This window comes from Sorex fumeus, unplaced genomic scaffold (assembly GCF_029834395.1).
Source record: "Sorex fumeus unplaced genomic scaffold, SorFum_2.1 ptg000098l, whole genome shotgun sequence".
In the NCBI taxonomy this organism is placed as follows: Eukaryota; Metazoa; Chordata; class Mammalia; order Eulipotyphla; family Soricidae; genus Sorex; species Sorex fumeus.
This window is the reverse complement of record NW_026606155.1, coordinates 74,151,434-74,172,401: the sequence shown is the minus strand read 5'-3', so window position 1 is coordinate 74,172,401 and position 20,968 is coordinate 74,151,434. Positions and strand designations below refer to the sequence as shown.

The window sequence follows — 20,968 nt, the reverse complement described above, 5'->3', positions numbered from 1 at the left end:
AATATGAGCTGCTTGGATATATGAATATATTTAATAATAAAACAATTTATCAACAACAACAAAAATAATCAGAAAAATTCTTGAGACCTCAGTGCTGTAGAAGAAAATGGGGGTATCAAGGCAATATAACAAAGCAACTGACCCAGAAGGCTGCATGATGAGTGAAGCAAAAGCAAATCTGACGAGGATAGTATTAGATGCTCTTAAAAAGGTGAATGGCTGGAGAAACACCCACTTAGGGGACTGCTGAGAAACAGGTAGCCTTATTGCATGCTGCATGGAACAGAGGCAAAGAGCCAAAGGGAAGAGAGCAGAGAAGGGAAAGTTAGTACAGAATCCTGGATAAACAGATGGGAGGCAAAGAGATAAAGTTCAGAGAGATGACTCTACGGCTTTTTGCTTCCTCTGAAGTCTAAAATAAACCTATTCCAAGTCTTTACGTATGGAGGTCAAACTCAGTGATATCAAATGAGTAGCACTAGGCACTGCGAAGGAATGGTGGAGAGAGAGGTTTACAAAAGTAACGAGAAAATATGGTTGCTTCTCTCAACAAGCTCACAACCTATATGGAGACAGATACCATACAAAAAATAACTATAAAACATATTTACAAAATAGCACAAATACAAATAAATATACATAGGAAAGAATAACATTTGAAAGCTAAAGCTTACTATTAAGGTTTGCTATTGTGTCAGTAATTGTCTAGAAGTCCCAAGGTCAAAGAAGGCTTTCTGATTTACTGGGCTTTTGAGTATCATGTTAGCAGAGCATATGCAGAGACGAAGTGGGAGGAAATATGCTATGTCCAGTAAGTGGATCAGCTTGATTAGAACAGAAAGTCTAAATAGGTCTAGTTAAGATGTGAGTGTGATGAAACAGCAGGGGTGTATCCGGTAAAAGACACCATAAGGAGCTGGACCTTACACCACAAGGAGCAGGGAGAGGTGGTTTCTTTAAGGAACAATAGTGCATGACCATAGTACCAGGAGCAACTCCAGGGCTCTCCAAACTTCTGTAGTGACTCTAACAGAAAAACTAGCAGTGTATGGTAGAAAAGTATTCAGCCGCCTTGAACAATTCCAGTAGAAGGTACTGCTGCAAGAATTCTGATAACGTGGTAAATGAACCCAAAGGCAAGGGAATGAAACACTTCATGAAACTCCTATCTACCAGACAGAGGCCAGCCAGATCCCAGTCATCTCAAGCATTCAAGAGTATGTCCTACAAACTTGGTACTAATTCTTGGTGGGAACAGATTGTGAATTCTTTTTGGTTCTTAGGCCATACCCGGCAGTGCTCAGGGCTCACTCCTGGCTTTGCACTCAGGAAATCATTCCTGGTGGTGTTCAGTAAACCATATAGGGTGCCGGGGATCAACCCCAGGTCGACGGTGTGCAAGATGCCCTACCCACCATACTGTCACTCCACCTCCCGAGATTGTGAATTCTTATAAAACAATGTGTTTACTTTTGAACTACCATAACAATCAAGTTTGAGCATAACATTGTAGGAATTAAACTAGGAAGATAAGTGCCCTAACCTGCAGGGAATGCTCACAACCCTGAAGAAAGAACAGGGGCCCAAATTCTCCCCTGATCTTTTTTTTTTTTTTTTTAAGTAGAAAGGCAAAACAGCATGCCTTGAAAAGAGGCTTTTCTCAACCTAAGCGAGTTACACCTCTTTCTTTTAGCTTATTGATCTGAAGCGGTTCTGGGTTGAAAATAGAGTTCAGGCCAGATGTTCAGCAACAGCCAGAGCTGGATCCTGCGTCACCAGAGTTCCTCTGAGGGGTGCTGGGTCCCACTGGTGTTGAAATAGACTGTTGGGGACCGATCTTGATGCCATTTGCCTGTACGAGAAAAAGAATGAAGAGTTTCCACCTCAGTGCTAAAGAAAATGGGAGAAAGGGAGTGATAAAAAGGACAAAACCATTCATTAACATTTTTTAATGGATGAATCTGACAAGTGATATTGTGTCTAAGTTATAATTCATGTCAGAAAAAATGAAATTAAAAAAAAATTCACAGCAGCAAAGAGGAGATGAAAAGCTGGAGCAGCAGTAACAGAGAAAACTAGAAGTGGCCTTTGTTCCCTTTTCTTTATTTCAGGGCTAGAGAGACCCATACTCAGTGGTGCTCTGGAGCAACTCTCAGCTCAGTGCTCAAACCTGGGGGCCTCCTGCAGTTTATAAAGCACATGCTCGAGCCTGTTGAGCTCTCCCACCATCCCTTACTCTCCCTTACACTTAAGTTGCATGGTTATTTACACAATCAAGATGGGATTAGGTTAGAAGGAAGCGAAGAGCTGGAGAGATAGTTCCAGAGCATATGTGGTGCCATGGGTTCAATCTTGGAACCACAAAATAAATAAAAATTCTCTGGGGCCAGGGAGAGCACACAATGGCTGAGCACAAGCCTTGCATCAAGAGCCCCAGGTTCAACTTCCAGATATAGTCCTCCAGGAACAAGCCCTAACTATACCGTGCTGGGAGTATGGTACTATATCAGCATTGCTGGGTACACCCTAAAACCAACCAAAGAAATGAAAATGAAAAAAAAGAAAGAACAGGAGGAGGCAAAGAAGATTAGCACAAAATGCTTTTTAATTTTGTCCTGAAGTCTGTTTACAAGTTTCTGCTGCATAACTAAGAATTACACTTGAGGCAAGATGTAGCTTAGTGGTAGAGAACATGCCTTTTATAAAGGTGGAGGGGAGGGATTTTGGAGAGACATTACAGCAGGCAGCAGGGTGTTTGCCTTGCAAGCAGCCAACATGGCCGACCCGAGTTCGATTCCTCCACCCCTCTCAGAGAGCCCGTCAAGCTACTGAGAGTATCTCGCCTGCACGGCAAAGCCTAGCAAGCTACCCGTGACATATTCGATATGCCAAACACAGTAACAATAAGTCTCACGATGGAGATGTTACTGGGCCCGCTTGAGTAAATCAATGAACAACAGGAGGACCGTGATACTGTGATTACAGCAGGAAGGGCATTTGCCTTGCAGATGGTTGACCCGGGTTCAATCGGATTGAACCCTCGGACCCCAAATGGTCCCCCCACACCTGTCAGGATTAATCCTTGAACACAGAGCCAGGAATAATCCCAGAGCATTGTCAGATGTGGCCCAAAACAAAACAGAAAAAATAGGAGCAGGAGTGATATTACAATGGGTAGGGTACCTTATACATGGCTGACCCAGGTTTAATCTCTGGGGCATCCCATATAGTCCCCCAAACTCTGCCAGGAGTGATGTCTGAGTTTGAGCCAGGACTAACCCCTAAACACCACCAGGTGTGGCAAAAAAATAAATAATTTTTTAAAAAAAGGGGTGAGAGATATATAGTTCAGTAGGTAAGACACTTGCCTTGCATGTTGCTGACCCAGGATTGATTACAATACCACATATGATCCCCTGAGCACCACCAAGAGTGATCCCTGAGCAGAGAACCAGAAGCTCTGAGCACCAAGAGGTGTGGTCCAAAAATAAAGATCATAAAAATAAAACAACAAAACAATAGAATCACACCTCCCCATGGTCCGGAATAGTAAAAATGGAGTAGAAAGAAAACTCCCAAACTGTATATGCCTTTTAGATCACTGACTAATCACTTCTTTAAGCATTCTGTCTCAGACTTAATAAAATACAGAAAAGAGCCAGGGAGATAGAGCAAAGAACTAGAGTATAAGCCTTGTATGCAAGAAACCTGGAGGACCCGATCCCTGATACCAATCCTCTGGGAACCTCCAGGAGTGATCCAACAGTCTTCCAAGGGGAGGAAAAAACAGTTGTCCAGAGAGACAATACAGAGGTTAAGACACTTGCCTTTACTGCATTTGATGTTAGGTCAGAATCCTTATGTTCTAGAGAACTTCTGGTCCAATTTAAGATAAGGCAAAGGAGTCAGTACAGTGAATAAGCCGTGAGTGGCTGACCCAAGTTTCATAGCTAGTACCGTATGTTGCCCTGAACAGGGGCAGGAATAGCCCCAAGCAATGTTGTATGAACCAAAAACCCGCCTCAAATTTTAAAAAAAAGCCCAAGCAAAGGTAACTGAAAGACCCAACTACTCCTTCTCACCTCATTGCTGACATCAAACAAACCCTGCTGGATCTTCCTGTATATTTCTTTGGCTGTGTTAATGAAGGCCTAAAGGAAAAAGAAAGCGTATCATCAGACTCAAGTTTAGGTAAGGAATGGGAGGAAGAGAACACAAATATTATTTCTCTTAGGGTTTTGAAGTGAACTAGGAATTAGGGAAAGGAAGTGAAAATACAGTGTCTCAAAGTCTCTATAAAAGCTATTGAGAGAGGCTGGAGAGATAGTACAGAAGTTAAAGCATTTGCCTAGCAAGTGGCTGACCCCCGTTTAAATACCTGCACCACCTGAGCACCACAAGGTCACACTCCTGAGTCAGGAACAGGCCTTGAAGGTATAGTTCCCAATATCCCAATAGCTCAACAGTAGAGCATAAACTTCACGTTTGTGGACTTGAGTTTGATCCGCAACACAAATACACAAAAGTATTATGGTACTGATGGGCCCAAGGTGTATCTAGGATTTTCTGCAACTAAAACAAAAACAAAAACAAAAACACCCCAATCTCTCTCCACTGGTTACTCAAAAAATTGCCAACAACAGGTTTAGAAATGTTTACAGAAGAACCCATTAGACCCTCCAAATAAAGTGATTTATAAGCAACAATGATGCTACTTATCAATTAATGTCACCCAAAGCACAAGTAAAATCTTACAAAACTAGAATAAAACAATTCCCTTAAAGGAAGATATGTAATCATTATGTCAAGACATTATTTCTTTATCCATGTTTTATAGAAGAGTTTTGAATAAAAAAGGTCAGAGATATGGTATAATTTCTGAAGCTTTTCCCACTGTTTCCAAATAGTACCTCTTCAACATTGCAAGCTGTTTTGGCTGAGGTTTCCATGAATATAAGCCCATGCTCCCGAGCAAAGGCCTCTCCTTCTTCTTTCTTCACATCTCTGCGAGACTCTAAGTCACTGCAAGAGGTTGGGAAGAGAACTAAAATAAGCTCCATGTGAAGGCGAAAACTCCTGTTCCAAAGGAATCATTTATCCGTTTCACCTGCCATTTAATCCATCAAGAATGTGGATACTAGGGGCCGGAGTAATAGCACAGCCGGTAGGGCATTTGCCTTGCACGCGGTCGACCCGGGTTCGATCCCCGGCATCCCATATGGTCCCCCAAGCACCGCCAGGAGTAATTTCTGAGTGCAAAGCCAGGAGTAACCCCTGAGCATTGCTGGGTGTGACCCAAATAGAAAAAAAAATGTGGATACTATATGGTACTTTCTCATACCAGGTTATTGAGGTCTGTAGTCTCTTGGAAAATATGCTTCAAATTCCTGACAGCTGCTGCATTATTAGAGATTAGGATTTACTCTAGTACTGACAAAAAGGGTTTTTTAAAAAAATTAGGCAGGCCCCTTAAGGCTTATGTTAAAGGGAAAGAAAAAGAGAGTTGGGGGGTGGAAGGAGGGAAAGAGAGAAAGTGTCTGCCATAGAGGCAGGCTAGGGATAGGGCGGAGGGAGGGAAACTGGAGACAAAGTGAAGGGATGGGCACTGGAACACAATATGACTGAAACCCAATCAAGAACAACTTTGCAACTATGTATCTCACAATTGAAAGAAAAAGAAAATAGGGGCCAGAGAGATAGTACAGCTGGTACAGTGCTTGCCTTTTAAGTTGTCAACCCTGGTTCAATTCCAGGCATCCCATATGGTCCCCTAAGAACTGCCAGGTATAATTCCTAAGAGCCAGGAGTAACCCCTGAGCATTGCCAAGTGTGGCCCCCAAACAAAACAAACAAAAGAAAATAGTCGTAGAAGCCCCATGCCATAGAGTCTTCTACTTTTCTTTTTGATGGGAAGGGGGTGTGTGGTGCCAGAGTTTTTTTTATTTGTTTGCTTTATAAATCGCTGGAGCAACAGCACATTGAGTAGGGCGATAGCACAGCAGGTAAGGGCGTTTGCCTTGCACGCGGCCGACCTGCATTCAATTCCTCCATCTCTCTCGGAGAGCATGGCAAGCTACTGAGAGTATCCTGCCTGCACGGCAGAGCCTGGCAAGCTCCCCATGACATATTCAATATGCCAAAAACAGTAATAACAAGTCTCACAATGGAGACGTTGCTGGTGCCTGCTCGAACAAATCAATGAACAACAAGACAACAGTGCTATAGTACTACAGTTTGTTTTATGAAAACACCATGATTTACAGTTGCTCATCATACAGTGTTTCAGGCATTTAGCGTTTCAACACTACCAATGTGACCAACCTTCCCTCAACCAACGTCCCCATTTTCCCTTAGGCACATTACAGTGCCAGAGTTTGAACCCAAGGCCCTGAATGCAAAGCAAGCACTCAGTCCATTGAGTCATCTCTGCACACCACTCCCATCCATCCCGTTTTTTTGTGTCACATTAGCTCAGTGATCAAAGGCATCTCCAAACAAAAAAAGAAAATTTCAACACTCTTGATTTTTTCCTCTAGACACACCTTGAAGATCCATTTCTAGTTGTATTTGGAGGGTCACACCCTGAGACATTCAAGGACTATTTCTGCATATATGTTCAGGAGTAACCCCTGGTGATTATGCACTGCTGAGGATTCAAACCAGGTAAGTGGGGTGGGAAGCAACACAAATCCCTTAAAGCCCTGTATTATCTCTGTGATCTGATCCATTTCCATTTGTTCACTTGCCCATCCTTACTCAGTTCCACTGATGTCTGGAAAAGGGACATCAAACACATCAAAATGAAACTTGAGGGTCAGAGAGAAAGCTTAACGGGCTGAGCATATATCATGTATCCAGGAGACCCAGGTTTGATCCTGCACACCAGTTGGTCTCCTGAGTACCACAAAGAGCAAACCGGAGCACAAAGCCAGGAGTAGTTTCCAAGCAAAAGATGATATGGTCCAAAGCCCACCCTTCCTCCTCCCCCCAAAAAAAACCCAACCCATATATCCTACTTACCCTAAAGCAAGGTACCCACAAAATACCCCATACTATATCCCCCTCTTCTCTTTCTACTGTCCTGGCCCAGAGTTTCCCCAAAGTGAACAGTAAAACATTGGGTCTCTGAAACAATTGGTGAGGGCAGTAATAAGAGCCTCAGATGCAACTGGGAGGGGGGGCACTTTCTGTAAAGAAAGCAGACTTTCAGCGGAGCACTTAATGAATTTTTTTCTGAAAAGAGGACAGGAGATCAGAGATTTGGGCATCTCTGCTCCAAGTCACCATTTCCACTTCCACTGCAACTGAGTACTCACCTTCAACTCTTGCTGCTCTCCGGGGTGCTCTTGTAAGTTCTGAGCAAACTGTTTTTCCGCTTAACATTCTTTTTTTTGCTTTGCTTTTTGGGTTGCACCCGGCGATGCACAGAGGTTACTCTTGGCTCATGTGTACTCAGGAATCGCTCCCGGTAGTGCTCAGGGGATCATACTGGATGTTGGGAATCGAACCTAGGTCAGCTGCATGCAAGGCAAATGCCCTACCTGCTGTGCTATCACTCCAGACCCCGCTTAACACTCTTAAACCAGAGAGATGGTTCACAGGACTGGAGGTCATGCTAGGCATTCAGGAGTCCCAGGTTGATCCCTACAATAGCACAGTTACCTAGTTCTGCTGGGAGTGACCTCCAAGGACCTCACCCTAGGGGGAACACATAAACACTGAAGGTGTGTCCCCTAAACAACAAAAATAATCTCTTATACAAGGGAAATGCTTACAAGGCAGGTGTATAGGCCTTGCAGTTAGGAATCCTGAGTTCACTCCGATGGGCTGGACTACATAGAGGGTCCACTTGCCAAAAAAGAACTAAACAACAAATGGCTTCTGAAATGCTTTCTACTGTGTTTAGAAGATAGGCAACATGGCATTCTCAGGCCTATAAATGCTCTGAGGCTTGGTCCTGGCCTACTTTTCCAACCTCAATTTGCACCATTTTCTTCTTGATCAGCCCAATCACAATACTTCATAAACTTGCCAAGTTTCTTCACAATTCCCTTTTCAAGCAATTTGCTCCCCCAATCTAACACCTGTGTTTTATGCACATCAAGCTTTAACCATCCTTCAGATTCTCCTTTATTTATCTCTCAATAGGTAGTTTGGGGGTGAGAGAGATAGTACAGCAGGTAGGATCTTGCTTGCATGCAGCCGACCAGAGCTTAATCCCTGTCACACCATATGGTCCTCCAAGCACCGAAAGGAGTAATTCCTGAGTGTAGAGCCAGAAGTATCCCCTGAGCGTTTGTGAGTGTGGCAAAACAAACAAAATAGGTAGTCTCAGGAATGGGGAGAGGGCCCAAAGGGCTGAAGTGCATGCCAGGCCCGCAGGAATGAATATCAGATATCTGGTACCACATGATGTTCCAAGTTCTTGAGGGAGTAGCCTCTAGGACCGCCAGCTATAGCCCACCCAAGAAATAATAGGGTCCCTTCCATATTAGCCTCCTTTTCTCCACAGCATTTAGTGTGAAGAATAAATGCTATTTATGCTTCTAATAAATGTTTCTAATTGAAGATATCAGGTAGGATTATTTTATATGTACTTTGTTATCTGGGGTAACACTTGGCAGTGCTCAGGGGCTAATTGTTTGCCCTGTGCTCAGGGGTCATACCTGGTGATGTTAGGGGATCTTTTAGTACTGGGGATTGACCCCAACCTTCTGCATGCAAACCATGAGCTCACTCCTTTGAGCTGTTCCTCTGGTCCTCATTTTATATTTAATATCTACATTACCATTAAGCTGTAACTTCTATAGCTTATTGGTATGGGGAGAGGGTTAGTTTTGGTTGCTTCTGGGTCATACCCAGAGATGCTTAGGGTTTACTTTTGGCTCTGTTTTCAGGAAATGTCCCTGGTGGTGCTTAGAAAACTATATGGGATGCCGGGATCGAATCTGGATCAGTTGTAGGCAAGGCAAACACCCTACCCGCTGTACTATTGCTCGGGTTCCAATAGTGACTTCTATGGGAATAGAGGCGTGACATGTTTGTCACCGTATATACTCAGAGTCTGACACATATGTCTAGGACATATTAGGTTTTCAATAATTTGCTGAAATAACAAATGAGTAACATAGTCTGTGACCACAGTTCTCAACAGGTGCATAGTAGCACTATATTATAAACACAAAAGGGTGCCATAGTTCAAAAATGTTATAAATTTTACTTATTTTTTGTTGAGAGTCACACCCAGAAGTGTTCAGGGCTTGTTCCTAGCTCTGTGCTCGGGAATCACATTTTTGGGGGGTGGGGTGAGGGGCATACCCAGCTGTGCCCAGGGGCTTATTCCTGGCTCGGTGCTCAGGAATCACTCCTGGTGATGCTCATGAGACCATCTGGGACACCAGGGATTAAACCCAGGCTGGCCGCACGCAAGGCTAGCACCTACCCACTGTACTATCTCTCCAGCCACAATAATTAAAAAGCCTCTGGGAAGCAGCAATATTCAACACAGGACACCAGAGGATTTGTGAACTAAAGATCAAAATCAAATTCTAATAGATCCATCTTATTTGTATACGCATATGAAGCTGAGTTTTAGGCAACTTCTGTGATAAAAAGCATACTGTGTAAAAATCAATTTGGAGTGGGCAATGAAAGTCACAATTCCAATCCTGATTTTCCCAGGTTTGAGAAGCATGCAATGCATGACCAATACAGATCAGTAAGTAATTATGATTATTTGGGATGAAACATTTTCTTAACAAAAGGTGTTTCAGGGGTTGGAGCAATAGCACAGTGGGTAGGGCATTTGCCTTGCACATAGCCAACCTGGGTTCGATTCCAGCATCCCATATGGTCCCCTGAACACTGCCAGGTGTAATTCCTGAGTGCAGAGCCAGGAGTAACCCCTGTGCATCGCCAGGTGTGACCCAAAAAGCAAAAAAAAAAAAAAAGGTGTTTCATTTAAAATACTATAATTGGGGCTAGAGCGATACCAACAGCAGGTAGGGAGTTTGCCTTGCACATGGCGAACCTAGGTTTGATTCCTAGCATCCCGTATGGTCCCCTGAGCACCACTAGGAGTGATTCCTGAGTGCAGAGCCAGGAGTAACCTCTGTGCATCACCAGGTATGGCCCAAAAAGAAAAAAAAAACCCACTATAATTAAAAATATTTCTTATGGTGTTAAAAGATAGTAAAAAACATTCCTTTCGGTCTAAGGGTAGCACTGTAGCACTGTCATCCCATTGTTTATCGATTTGCTCGAATGGGCACCAGTAACATCTCCTTTATGAGACTTGTTACTGTTTTTGGCATATCCAATATGCCACAAGGAGCTTGCCAGGCTCTGCCATGCAGGTGGGATACTCTCGGTAGCTTACCGGGCTCTCTGAGAGCGACAGAGGAATCTAAGTCTAAGTGTACTATGGAAAATTTACTAAGCAAAATTATTGGAGAGAATGTGTAGAAATTGGATCTTCTGGGGCCAGAGAACTAGCATACTTTGCTTGGTTGGATCCCTGGCACCACAAGTTCCCTCAATATTATCGGGATAGTCCTGGAACACAACAGGAATGGCCTACATAATTGCCAGCACCTCAGGTCTGAGCAACAGGATATATATCCTCAGGGTCCTGCACTAAACCACCAGACCAAGAATCTCCCAGGTGTCTCCAGATGGGAGACTTCTTCTCTCCCTACAACCCCCAGCCTCCAGAAAAAGAAAGAAAGAAAGAAAGAAAGAAAGAAAGAAAGAAAGAAAGAAAGAAAGAAAATAGTGATTGTTAGGGGTAGCAGGATGGGGAATATGGAATAAGAGTTTAATGGGACCAGAGTTTCAGTTTGGAAGACAAAATTGATGTCTCAGGGGGGCGGAGCAATAATACAGCAGATATGGTGTTAGCCTTGCGCATAGCTGACCCAGGTTTGATCCCTGGCATCCCATATAGTCTCCCGGGTACTGCCAGGAGTAATTCTTGAGTACAGAGCCAGGAGAAACCCCTGAGCATCACTGTGACCCAAAAAGAAAAAAAAATCCTTTCCAGTGAAGGTAGTTCTGGTTTTAAAACAATGAAAACACACGTATTAGCTCAGACCCATACACTTTAAAATGGTAAATAGGGGGCTGGAGATAGTACAGTGGATAAGGTGCTTGCCTTGCAAATGGTTGACCGACCAGGTTCAATTCCTAGCATCCCATATAGTCCCCCAAGCACTTCTAGGAGTAATTTCTGAATGCAGAGCCAGGAATAACACCTGAGCATCATCAGGTGTGCCCCCAAAACTAAACAAACCAAAAAAAAAATTTTTTTTTAATTCTTTGACACCTACACACACACACACATTTTTTTTTTATATCGGAATAAAATAATGTTTGAAAACCACCAGACTAAAAAGTCTAAAAACCAACTTTGGTTGATTTGTTTAGTTTGAATTTTGGTTCAGAATCAACCAAGTTAGAGAGTTCCAAGATGATTCCTGCTACTTACTACTTAAACAAATGAGATTTTACCTCTTATTCCCAATCAGCATAATGACCATGTTGGAGCTAGAGTGCTGCCGGGCATCCTCTAGCCATGAAGTCAGATGGTTGAAGGTTTCACGCCTACAACAGAGAAGTTTAGGAAGTGGGTCAGAAGCCCATTTTAAAATGCAAAAAAAAAATTCCAAATATCGAATAGGATATGAAGGAGAGCAACATGTGTAAGGGAAAATTAAAAAAAAAAAAGGAAAATTCTGAATGAACATTTTGTTCAGAATCAGGAGCTAGAGAAGAGATTTTGAACCCTATCGGAAGAACACTACCTCTCGCCCTGGGAAGGTGGCTCACCTGGTAATGTCATACACCAGTAGGGCTCCGGCCGCTCCCCTGTAGTAGGAACGGGTGATAGAACGGAAGGATTCTTGACCAGCCTTTTCCACCAGCATGGCAACACCAACAAAAAAAAATCCCAACAAAACCAGGTTATTTCCACAGAACTGACTTGATCACATGCCACTCTACCACAATGCAATTAAAAACAAATTTTATATTAACAGAAATAGGGAAGTAAATTTGACAAGCCCAAGAGAAACCCAGATGGGGAAGCAATACTGTACAGTGGGACCATTTTTCAAATGACACTGGCCGTCAAATTGCTGGATATTTAGCAGTGGCAGCTCTAGTCACGAATGCCAAAAGCATCTCATAATCAGTCTGACAATCAAAGGCAGTCCCATACATTTCCCAATACCCCTTTGAAAAGAACTATAAATAGGACTCAAAACAGAGGAAGCTGCATTTTTTTTTTTTTGGTTTCATTGTTTCATCTTATTTTTGTGCCACACCCAGAAGTGCTGGGGGGGAGGGGCGCTATTCTTGGCATAGAATCCCAAGGGCTCTCTCCCAGCAGTGCTTCCACATTCAAAGCTTGTGTGCTAGCCCTTTGAGCTATCTCCCCCACCCCAAAAGATCTTTAAAACAATAGGAATGCTCTGGGCATTGAACCTTGCCTATTAGAAAAAGCTTTTATGCTTGGTTTTGGTTTGGTTTTGGGCTCTACACAGTGGTGATCAGATGCTACTCCCAGATCAGTGCTTACAGGACCACATAAAGTACCAAGAATCAAACCAGGGTCTCCTACATGCACAGCATATACTACTTGCCATGGAGCTATCTCCCTGGATCAAGCTCAAGCATTTTTTTTTCTTTTTGGGTCACACCCAGCGATGCACAGGGATTACTCCTAGCTTTGCACTTAGGAATTATTCTTGGCAGTGCTCAGGGGACCATATGGGATGCTAGGAATTGAACCCGGGTCAGCTGCATGCAAGGCAAATGTCCTACTTGCTGTGCTATCACTGCAGCCCAAGCTGAAAAATTTTTTAAAAATAATTTATTCTTATAGTCCTATGTGAAGGTTGGAAAGAAGACCACTGGGGTTTTTTACTGTGTTTTTTTTGTTGTCGTTCATATTTTAAAGATGCAAAAAGCTATAATACAGACATGGAAAGATAAATTACCTTTGTGTAGAACAGTAAAAATAATGATGATATTAATAAAACCCAAATGGGGGAAAAGAGGCTCAACTGAGTAATTTCAGTGACAGGCTAAAAGTTATGTAGTGTAAAGAATACATCATTGTTTGTTTTTTTTTTTGGGGGGGTGGGTATGGGGCACACCTGCTGGTGCTAAGCAGCCATCCCGGCAGTGCCTGAGAATTTGAACTCTGTTCACATTCATAGCCACATGCAAGGCAAGCACCTTAACTTCTATACTATCTCTCTGGCCTTGATTCGATATTTTAAGTCTCATATTCTTAGCACTTCCCTATGCAAATACTTGTTCTCTTAGCCATTATATCATAATAATCTAGAACTAGGCCTGAAGTTGAAGAGTGTTTCAGTACATTAATTCCAAGGTCACTCTGTCAACAACATTCAAAAAAATATTGTGTATTATCCGATTGATAGCACTGTCCTTCCATTGTTCACTGATTTGCTCGAGAGGGCACCAGTAATGTCTCACACCAAATTGTGAGACTTGTTGTTACTGTTTTTGGCATATTGAATACGTCACAGTTAGCTTGCCAGGCTCTGCTGTGCAGGTGAGATACTCTCAGTAGCCTGCCGGGCTCTCCAAGAGGGTGGAGGAATCAAACCCGGGTTGGCTGCATGCAAGGTAAACACCCTACCCCCTGTGCTGTTGCTTCAGCCCAACTGATACCTGATAGAACATCAGAATCTAAATATTAAATTCTAAAAAACTTTATTGGTAATGATAATAATAATATTCCAAGACATAAAACATACTTTTTCAGGGGCCCAAAAGATGACCCATCAAGGACAAGGTCACAAGGACAAGGCTTTCAGCACACACCTTAAATGAGCCTGAGTGCTTCACGATTCCTGGGTGAAGAAGGGCCCAGAACTGGCTCTATGTCTTAGAATACACCCGGGCAAGCGGGAGGGCATAAGCTTAATCCCCAGCACCACCAAAGGTTCCAAGGACATCCATGTCCTTTCTCCTCAACAAAGAGAAAAACATTTTTGTAACAAGATCCTGAAATAGGGGAGCAGAGAGATATATCGTACAGGAGGTAAGGTGTTTGCCTTACATGCAGCTGACCCTGGTTCAATCCCCAACACTGCACAGGGTGCACCAGACTGCCAGGACTCACTCTTAAGCACAATGTGAGGAACAGCCTCTTATTCATTTGGGTGTGCCCCCCCCCCCCCACACACACACACAAAATGAAAGCATAAACACTGAACCATTACTAGTGAAAAGCAGAACAGACTGGGAGGGAGAAGAGATTTACATGAGTAAAGGAGGCATTCACTTTTTCACCCTATACTCTTACATTGCTAGCTTTCAATTTTACTAGTATTTGTAAGAAAAACAAAAAGGAATGGCAGAGTTTGTAACTCTAGCAAGTGAGAATAAAAGCTTCCCTGTCTCTTCAATTTCACTTCCCTACTCTATCTCCCTCACAGTCCCACCCACAGCCCCTGCTGCTTCAGCATTTACTAGTTTACTTGTATCATGATCAGACACTAAATAGTTTGGTCCTTCTCACCGTATCCCAGATTTGCAGTTTGATTTGCTTTCCATCAATGGTGACCATACGAGCCCCAAACTCCACACCTGTCAGTGAAGACCAAGAGAAAGAATGGTGATTTTCACAAACAACAGCCACATTAAGTGAAAAGTTCTCGCTTTTTCTCAATGTGCTAGTGATTTGTCCTCTATACTCGGTGCCACAAACTAAGCCCATTACTCTGCTACTATGCGCCAGTTAATATGTTTCCCGAAGTTTCATTTTCCTACTAGAAGTCAACTGTGTTCTACAGCATAATGAACTCAGAAATATAACCAAAAGGAAACTTTGGGGATAAAAGCAATTCAAAATTCAAATGAAAAAGTAAACAAAATTTTAATAATGTTAGCTAATACAAAAGAAAAAGTAGGTAATATGTGAGTAGATAATAGTAGTTTAAAACTAACATTTTCTCAGAATCACTCTCTAGTGTAAGATTTTCAACCTTTTTACACCTTTAGAATGGCACCATTCTGTGAACTGATCTGCAGACCAGTAGCTGAAAATAACTGTTTTATATTAAACATTTATTTTTTGCAATTCTAGATTTTTTTGAGAAACAAGTCTAAGTAAATAAGTTCTCAAGATCTCCAATTTTTCCCAGAGTTTATCAGAAGCAAGTCTCCCTGACAGGAGTAAGAAAATTTAATAGTCTGAAGATTTTGGTTTTCATTTTCTTTCAAGGTAATATCAGGACAAAACAAAACCAAAGGTAAAATTATATAAAGAAGATTTTACTATAGGTCAAATTGTCCCAATTTCATTTATTTTTATTTTTTATTTTTGGCTTTTTGGGTCACATCCAGCGACATAAAGGGGCTATTCCTGTCTTTGCACTCAGGAATTACTCCTGGCAGTGCTCTGAGTACCAAATGGGATGCTGGGATTTGAACCTGGGTCAGCCGTTTGCAAAGTAAATGCCCTACCTGCTATTCTGTGCTCCAGTCCTTGTCCCATTTTCTATATATATACATATATATAATACATTATTCACAGAAAAAAGAATTCTGGGACTGGAGCGATAGTAAAGTGGGTAAGGCATTTGCCTTGGACACGGCTTCGATCTCCATCATCCCATACGGTCCCCTGAGAACCACCAGAAGTAATTCCTGAATGCAGAGCCAGGAGTAACCCTTGAGCATCACTGGGTGTGACCCAAAATGCTAAACAATAAATAAATAAGTAACCAAAATAAAAAATTTTATTTATTCTTTTTCCTTTTTGGGTCACGACCGGCAAGGCACTGGGATTACTCCTGGCTCTGCACTCAGGAATTACTCCTGGCGGTGCTCAGGGGACCATATGAGATGCTGGGAATAGAACCCGGGTCGGCCGCGTGCAAGGCAAACTCCCTACCCACTGTGCTATCACTCCATCCCCCAAATAAAAAATTTTCAAAAAATAAAAAATATTTTTAAAAAGAAGAATCCTAATTTTCAAGTAAGAACAAATACTAATGTAGTAGAAAAGGGAAGAGGCCACTTCAGAATTGAGAGAGATTGTCTGGTATATTCTACAGACACTACACAATATACTGGACCATCTCTCTCAATTTCAAAGTGTTACAGTCAATAATATTTTTTTAAAAAGAAAAAAAAATGTTTCTTACTCTTCTAGACTGCTTCATCAAGAATAGTGATCCAGGTGGGCTAGAGTGATAGTACAGTGGGTAAGACATTTGCCTTGCACCTGGCCATCCCAGGTTTGATCCCCAGTATCTCAATATGGTCCCCTGAGCACCTCCAAGAGTAATTCCTGAGCATAATGTCAGGAGTAACCCTGAGTATGACTAGGTGTATCCTTCCCCCCAACCCCCCACAAGACAAAAAAAAAAAAAAAAAGAAAAGAATAGTGATCCAGGTTGAAGAAAGAGTAAATACCCGCACCCCATATGGTCCAAGCCCACCAGAAATGATTCCTGATGCAGAGCCAGGAGAAAGTCCTGAGCACTATCAGGTGTGGCCCCACTCAAAAGAAAAAAAAATAGTGATCAACTGGGGAGAAGATAGCTCAAAGGGCTAAAGAGCAGCTTTGCATGCAGGAGGCCTGAATTTGATCTCCACATAAAACAGAGCCAAAAATAAAAAAGAATAATGAGAGGCCAGGGAGAGAGTACAGCAGTTAGGGCACTTGTCTTGCACACAGCTGACCTGGGTTCAATCCCCCTGCAACCCTATGTGGTCCCCAGGACTGCCAGGAGTGATCCCTGAGCACAGAGCTAAGAGTAAGCTGTGAGCACCACCAGTTGTGGCAAAAATAGGAAAGAATAAAAATGGGGGTAGGGGAAAAGGGGAGCCCAGGTATCTCAATGAGGGGCAAGAGAGATAGTACAGTGGGTAAGGCACTTGCCTTGCATAGGGTTGACTACAACCAGATTCCCAGTGTTCTATGTGGTCCCCTGAGCACTGACAGGAGTGACTCCTGAGTGCTCCCAAGAGCCAGAAGTAACCCCTGAGCATCACTGGGTGTAGCCCAAAAACAAAAACAAAAGCAAAAAAACCCCAAAAAGACAGGATAACTGAATGAATACCTGCCTCACAGGCAAAAGGCCAAGAGTTTATCCCATGTGCTGAGTGCCATCCAGTAAGCACTGCCAGCACTGCCACCTGGGATCCCTGTCACCACAACAAAATAAGCCATCTCCAACACTGAGGCCAAGTATGCCACCCCAGTCATCCCAACAACATGAGGAAAAGGAAGAGGGGGATTACAAAGGAAAGAATGATAACCAAAAGTCAAGGATATAGGTTACTGGTAGAGCACAAACTTTTTAAGTGAATTCTGGTTTGTATCTTTGGCACACAGACACACACACACAGGTGCGCATGTGCATGCTCGCACACACACACATTCACACACAGTGATCAATTATTGAAAAAAATAATTCTGCAAGATTCCATTCTAGTAGTAATGAAATTCTAAAGGAAAGATTTTCTTAAACTGCCTTTTAATCAACTTTCTCTATGCAGTCAGGCATATTTTATACATATTTTCTACTTAAGTGTCTTTTTTATCCTGGTACCAAGAACTGTTTTAGAAAGACACAGTCTATATTGAACTTTAATAATTATCATTTTATTCCTCCATTTTAAAACTTAACATATCCTCCAATTACATTTAAGCATTTCAAAACTTGGAACCTAATTAATGCTCTATAGCTTTATTTCTTTCCCTTCTCTACTCCCAACTCTCTGGTCCAGCCAAATTAAAGCACTTTCAGTTTTCCTGTTCTTGAGTGAGGGGGAGGGTCTCGATGACACCCAGCAGTGCATAAGGGACTCCTCAGGACTAGGTGCTCATTTGCAGCAGGGTCAGTTACAAGCAAGAAAATGCTTTATGCCTTATTGGCTATACTATTTGTACTCTGTCTCTCAGTTTTCCTAAGACAGCCCAATATCTGCCAGTCCTTTAAGCCTTTGTATACATTCTTCTTTTTCCCTGACTGCTTTCCTCTCATCTCTAAAAATCCTTTATCTAGGGGCTGGAGCAATAGCACAGCGGGTAGGGCATTTGCCTTGCACGCGGCCAACATGGCCGACACAGGTTCAATTCCCAGCAACCCATATGGTCCCCTGAGCACCGCCAGGGGTAATTCCTGAGCGCAGAGCCAGGAGAAACTCCTGTGCATTGCCGGGTGTGACCCAAAAAGCAAAAAAAAAAATAAAAAATAAAAAATAATTTTAAAAATAAAAATCCTTTATCTAGCTAACTCCTACTTGTTCTCCAGTTTTCTGTCTGAATGTGATCTCCAGCAAAGCATCAGACCCACAGCATCATCAGGAGCAACCACCAAGCATCACTGGTGTGGCTCAAAACAATCAAACAAAAATATCCATTTACAATTTTTTCTCTTGATGTTGTTTTCACAAAATTTTTCTAACCGCACTAGGCTCTGAGGCTTTGAGAATAGTAGTAGTGGTTTTCAGAGTTCCATAAAATGAAATACTGGAAGTGACAATAAGGTAAAAATTAAAATAAAAGATTTTATCCAGAAACTGTATTTGTATAACAAGGAGAGTTAAATACTAAAAATATATCATATATGGAGTATGTAGATGTAGTTTGGGTTTGTCTTTTGTAGTACAAGAGATCAAACCTAGGACCTCTCAATTCAAGACTAAGCTATATCACAGCTCTGTGTGTATTTCTTTTTAAAGTTTTCTTTTTCACTTTTGCTATGTGTATTCTTGATTTGGGCTAAGGTATGGAGATTTTAGAGATGGGGCTGCTAAAGACCCAGCAGGTCACACTTTATCACGAATGTGTGGTATGTTTCTACTTTCCAGAATCAAGGATACCTGTTCTGGAACCCCACATTCTTATTAAAAGACAAAATTATCTGTGCCAGGCTGATTTCACCCAGAGAATTCAGAGGCGGGCGGGTTGAGTTTTACTCCCCACCCCCACCCCCAGAAGCAGAACCCCAGCAGCCGAAAACCTCCAGAACCCAACCTCAGCCATGCTCAAGGCTGCTCTACATAGGCTCCAACAAGCCTCACCTATGAGGGAACCTATAGAAAAACCCAGGTATGCGGGACCCCTGACTGAGATCTCCAGTTCTCTTGAAACTGGACTGGGCCCCCTGCCCCAGCTCCCCAGTTTTCCCATAGCTTGGCATTCACACCCACAAACTGCCCCTAGCACAACATAATCTCATCAATGGCCAAAATCCAGAGACTATGAAATAAAGCTCCAGGAAGAGAGAACACAGAACATTCTGGAGTACTCACTGCTGCGCAACCTCATACTCTGGCCCACAGATGTACCAAAAGTAGCACACATTTGTTTGGGTTTAACATATATGTTTGTAATCTCTCATACAAGGGCTGAAATGGCTCCAGAATGAAATACAACAACCTTTACACACTTCCCTCTTCTGGTGGTGAGACTGATGTTTGAATATTTTCTGTGAACTATTGTGAACAACTTTATAAAAATAAAATATATGCAATCAAAAAAGTGGTAAAATTATTTCTTTCATTCACCTTTAGATTTTAAATCTGGAATGCTCAATTTACTTCTTTGTTCCTCTCCATTATGGGGGAAGGGGGGGATTGGGAATTACTCTGAACAATTTACATGAGGTAAGCACTAATTTACCACAAAGCCCAGTGAGGTTTTGAAGTTATACTTCTGTGGGGTTTTCCACGAACGTCTAAATGGCTTTGGGGTGGGAGGAATACCTAGGAAAACTAATCCGTGACTCTAATCTGTAACTTCTAAAGCTACCTTTCAAAGACTGTACTCTCCATTACACTGTAATCCAAGTATCAGCTTTTCCTTGGTCACTCTTTACTTAACAGGGCGTCACTTAAAAAAGCAGCGCTCCAGCCCCAGAAATAAATTTTTTTGAACTTGGCATGATTCTTTACTTGTAAGTAAGTCATTGAAAGATTTGAATGGGAATTTCAGAATTTTTAACTGGAAATATGATTTATATAAGCAAACAGTTTTTTTCTCGCAACCTTCAGTTACATCATTTCCTGAATCCTTGCAATATAAAGAAAGAAAGGGTGGCACTGCTTGGAGAGTAGCCCTGGGGGAGTTTTCTTCTTTACTTCTGTTTTTGGTATCTTTACTATTCTCCAAATCCCAAGTTCTAAACATGCTGAAATAAGGCATCATAGTTTCTATTCATTGCTCAGTAAATGTCAGTCACTGAAAGTCATTCTGGCAATAAAACTAGAGTGTGTGAGCAGAAAAAAAAAAAAAAGCAGTGAGAAGTTTTTCCCGGGACACTGCAGGTCGCCAACTTTCCGCGTTAGCTCGCCAGGTTTTTGTCATCTGCCAGTCCGGAACAGGTGAGTGCACTTACCTATTGTGAGGTCGTGGACAGGCTGAAACCGCTTGTCTGTAAACTGCAGGAGGAGACATGACTTGCCCACACCTGCGAGAAGAGGACCTGGACTGGTCTCGGGCACTGCTCTGCGCCTGGGGACTAGGGACGCGGAGCCCGAGCCCCGCCCCCGGCCGCCCCGCCGGCCCCGCCCCCGGCCGCTCCCTCTCCACCTCACCCGGCCCCGAGAGGCAGAGCCCCGCCCCCAAACCCCGACTCTGGAGCCTTGGGTCTCCGCCCTCGCCGTGAGGGCCGCCGGCCGCGGGTTACCTGTGTCCCCGATGATGATGTACTTGAAGAGATAAGCATAAGTCATGGTCCCGTTTCCTCTGGATTCCGGGTCCGCCCGACTTCACTTAACCTCCGGCCTCTCTAGCCGCTACACCTACCGATCTCCGGCCTTTCTAGCCCAGCTCACGTCTCTATTGCTCTCCCCAGAAATCCTCTCTGGATGGGAACAACGGTAATACCCAGACTCCGCCTCCGGGGACGCCGCGGCCCCTTCTACCTGCCATTATACCGCCCAGCCTCAGAGGGCGCTAAGTAGCCGGAGTCGG

The 20,968-nt window shown here is 42.9% G+C and overlaps 1 protein-coding gene across 1 annotated transcript; it reads right to left on the bottom strand.

Annotated features, from left to right (window-relative positions):
• Positions 1–1,266: 1,266 nt before the first annotated feature.
• On the bottom strand, positions 1,267–20,917 carry RAB2B (RAB2B, member RAS oncogene family). The gene is made up of 8 exons (XM_056133412.1): positions 20,682–20,917; positions 20,391–20,462; positions 14,555–14,622; positions 11,827–11,909; positions 11,509–11,601; positions 4,911–5,022; positions 4,083–4,151; positions 1,267–1,852 (listed from the first exon to the last, which is right to left on the bottom strand). Exons 1-8 carry the CDS (start codon positions 20,725–20,727, stop codon positions 1,745–1,747), a joined length of 651 nt encoding a protein of 216 aa, XP_055989387.1. The 5' UTR covers positions 20,728–20,917; the 3' UTR covers positions 1,267–1,744.
• Between the last annotated feature and the right edge of the window lie 51 nt (positions 20,918–20,968).

Coding starts and splice junctions, on each gene's coding strand:
- RAB2B (XM_056133412.1), bottom strand. CDS start 20,727: ATGACTTATGCTTATCTCTTCAAGTACATCATCATCGGGGACACAG. Junction 5,023..11,508: donor ATGCTGATTGGGAATAAGAG/GTAAAATCTCAT, acceptor AACCTCTTGCAG/TGACTTAGAGTCTCGCAGAG. Junction 4,152..4,910: donor CAGCTTGCAATGTTGAAGAG/GTACTATTTGGA, acceptor TTTTTCCTTTAG/GCCTTCATTAACACAGCCAA.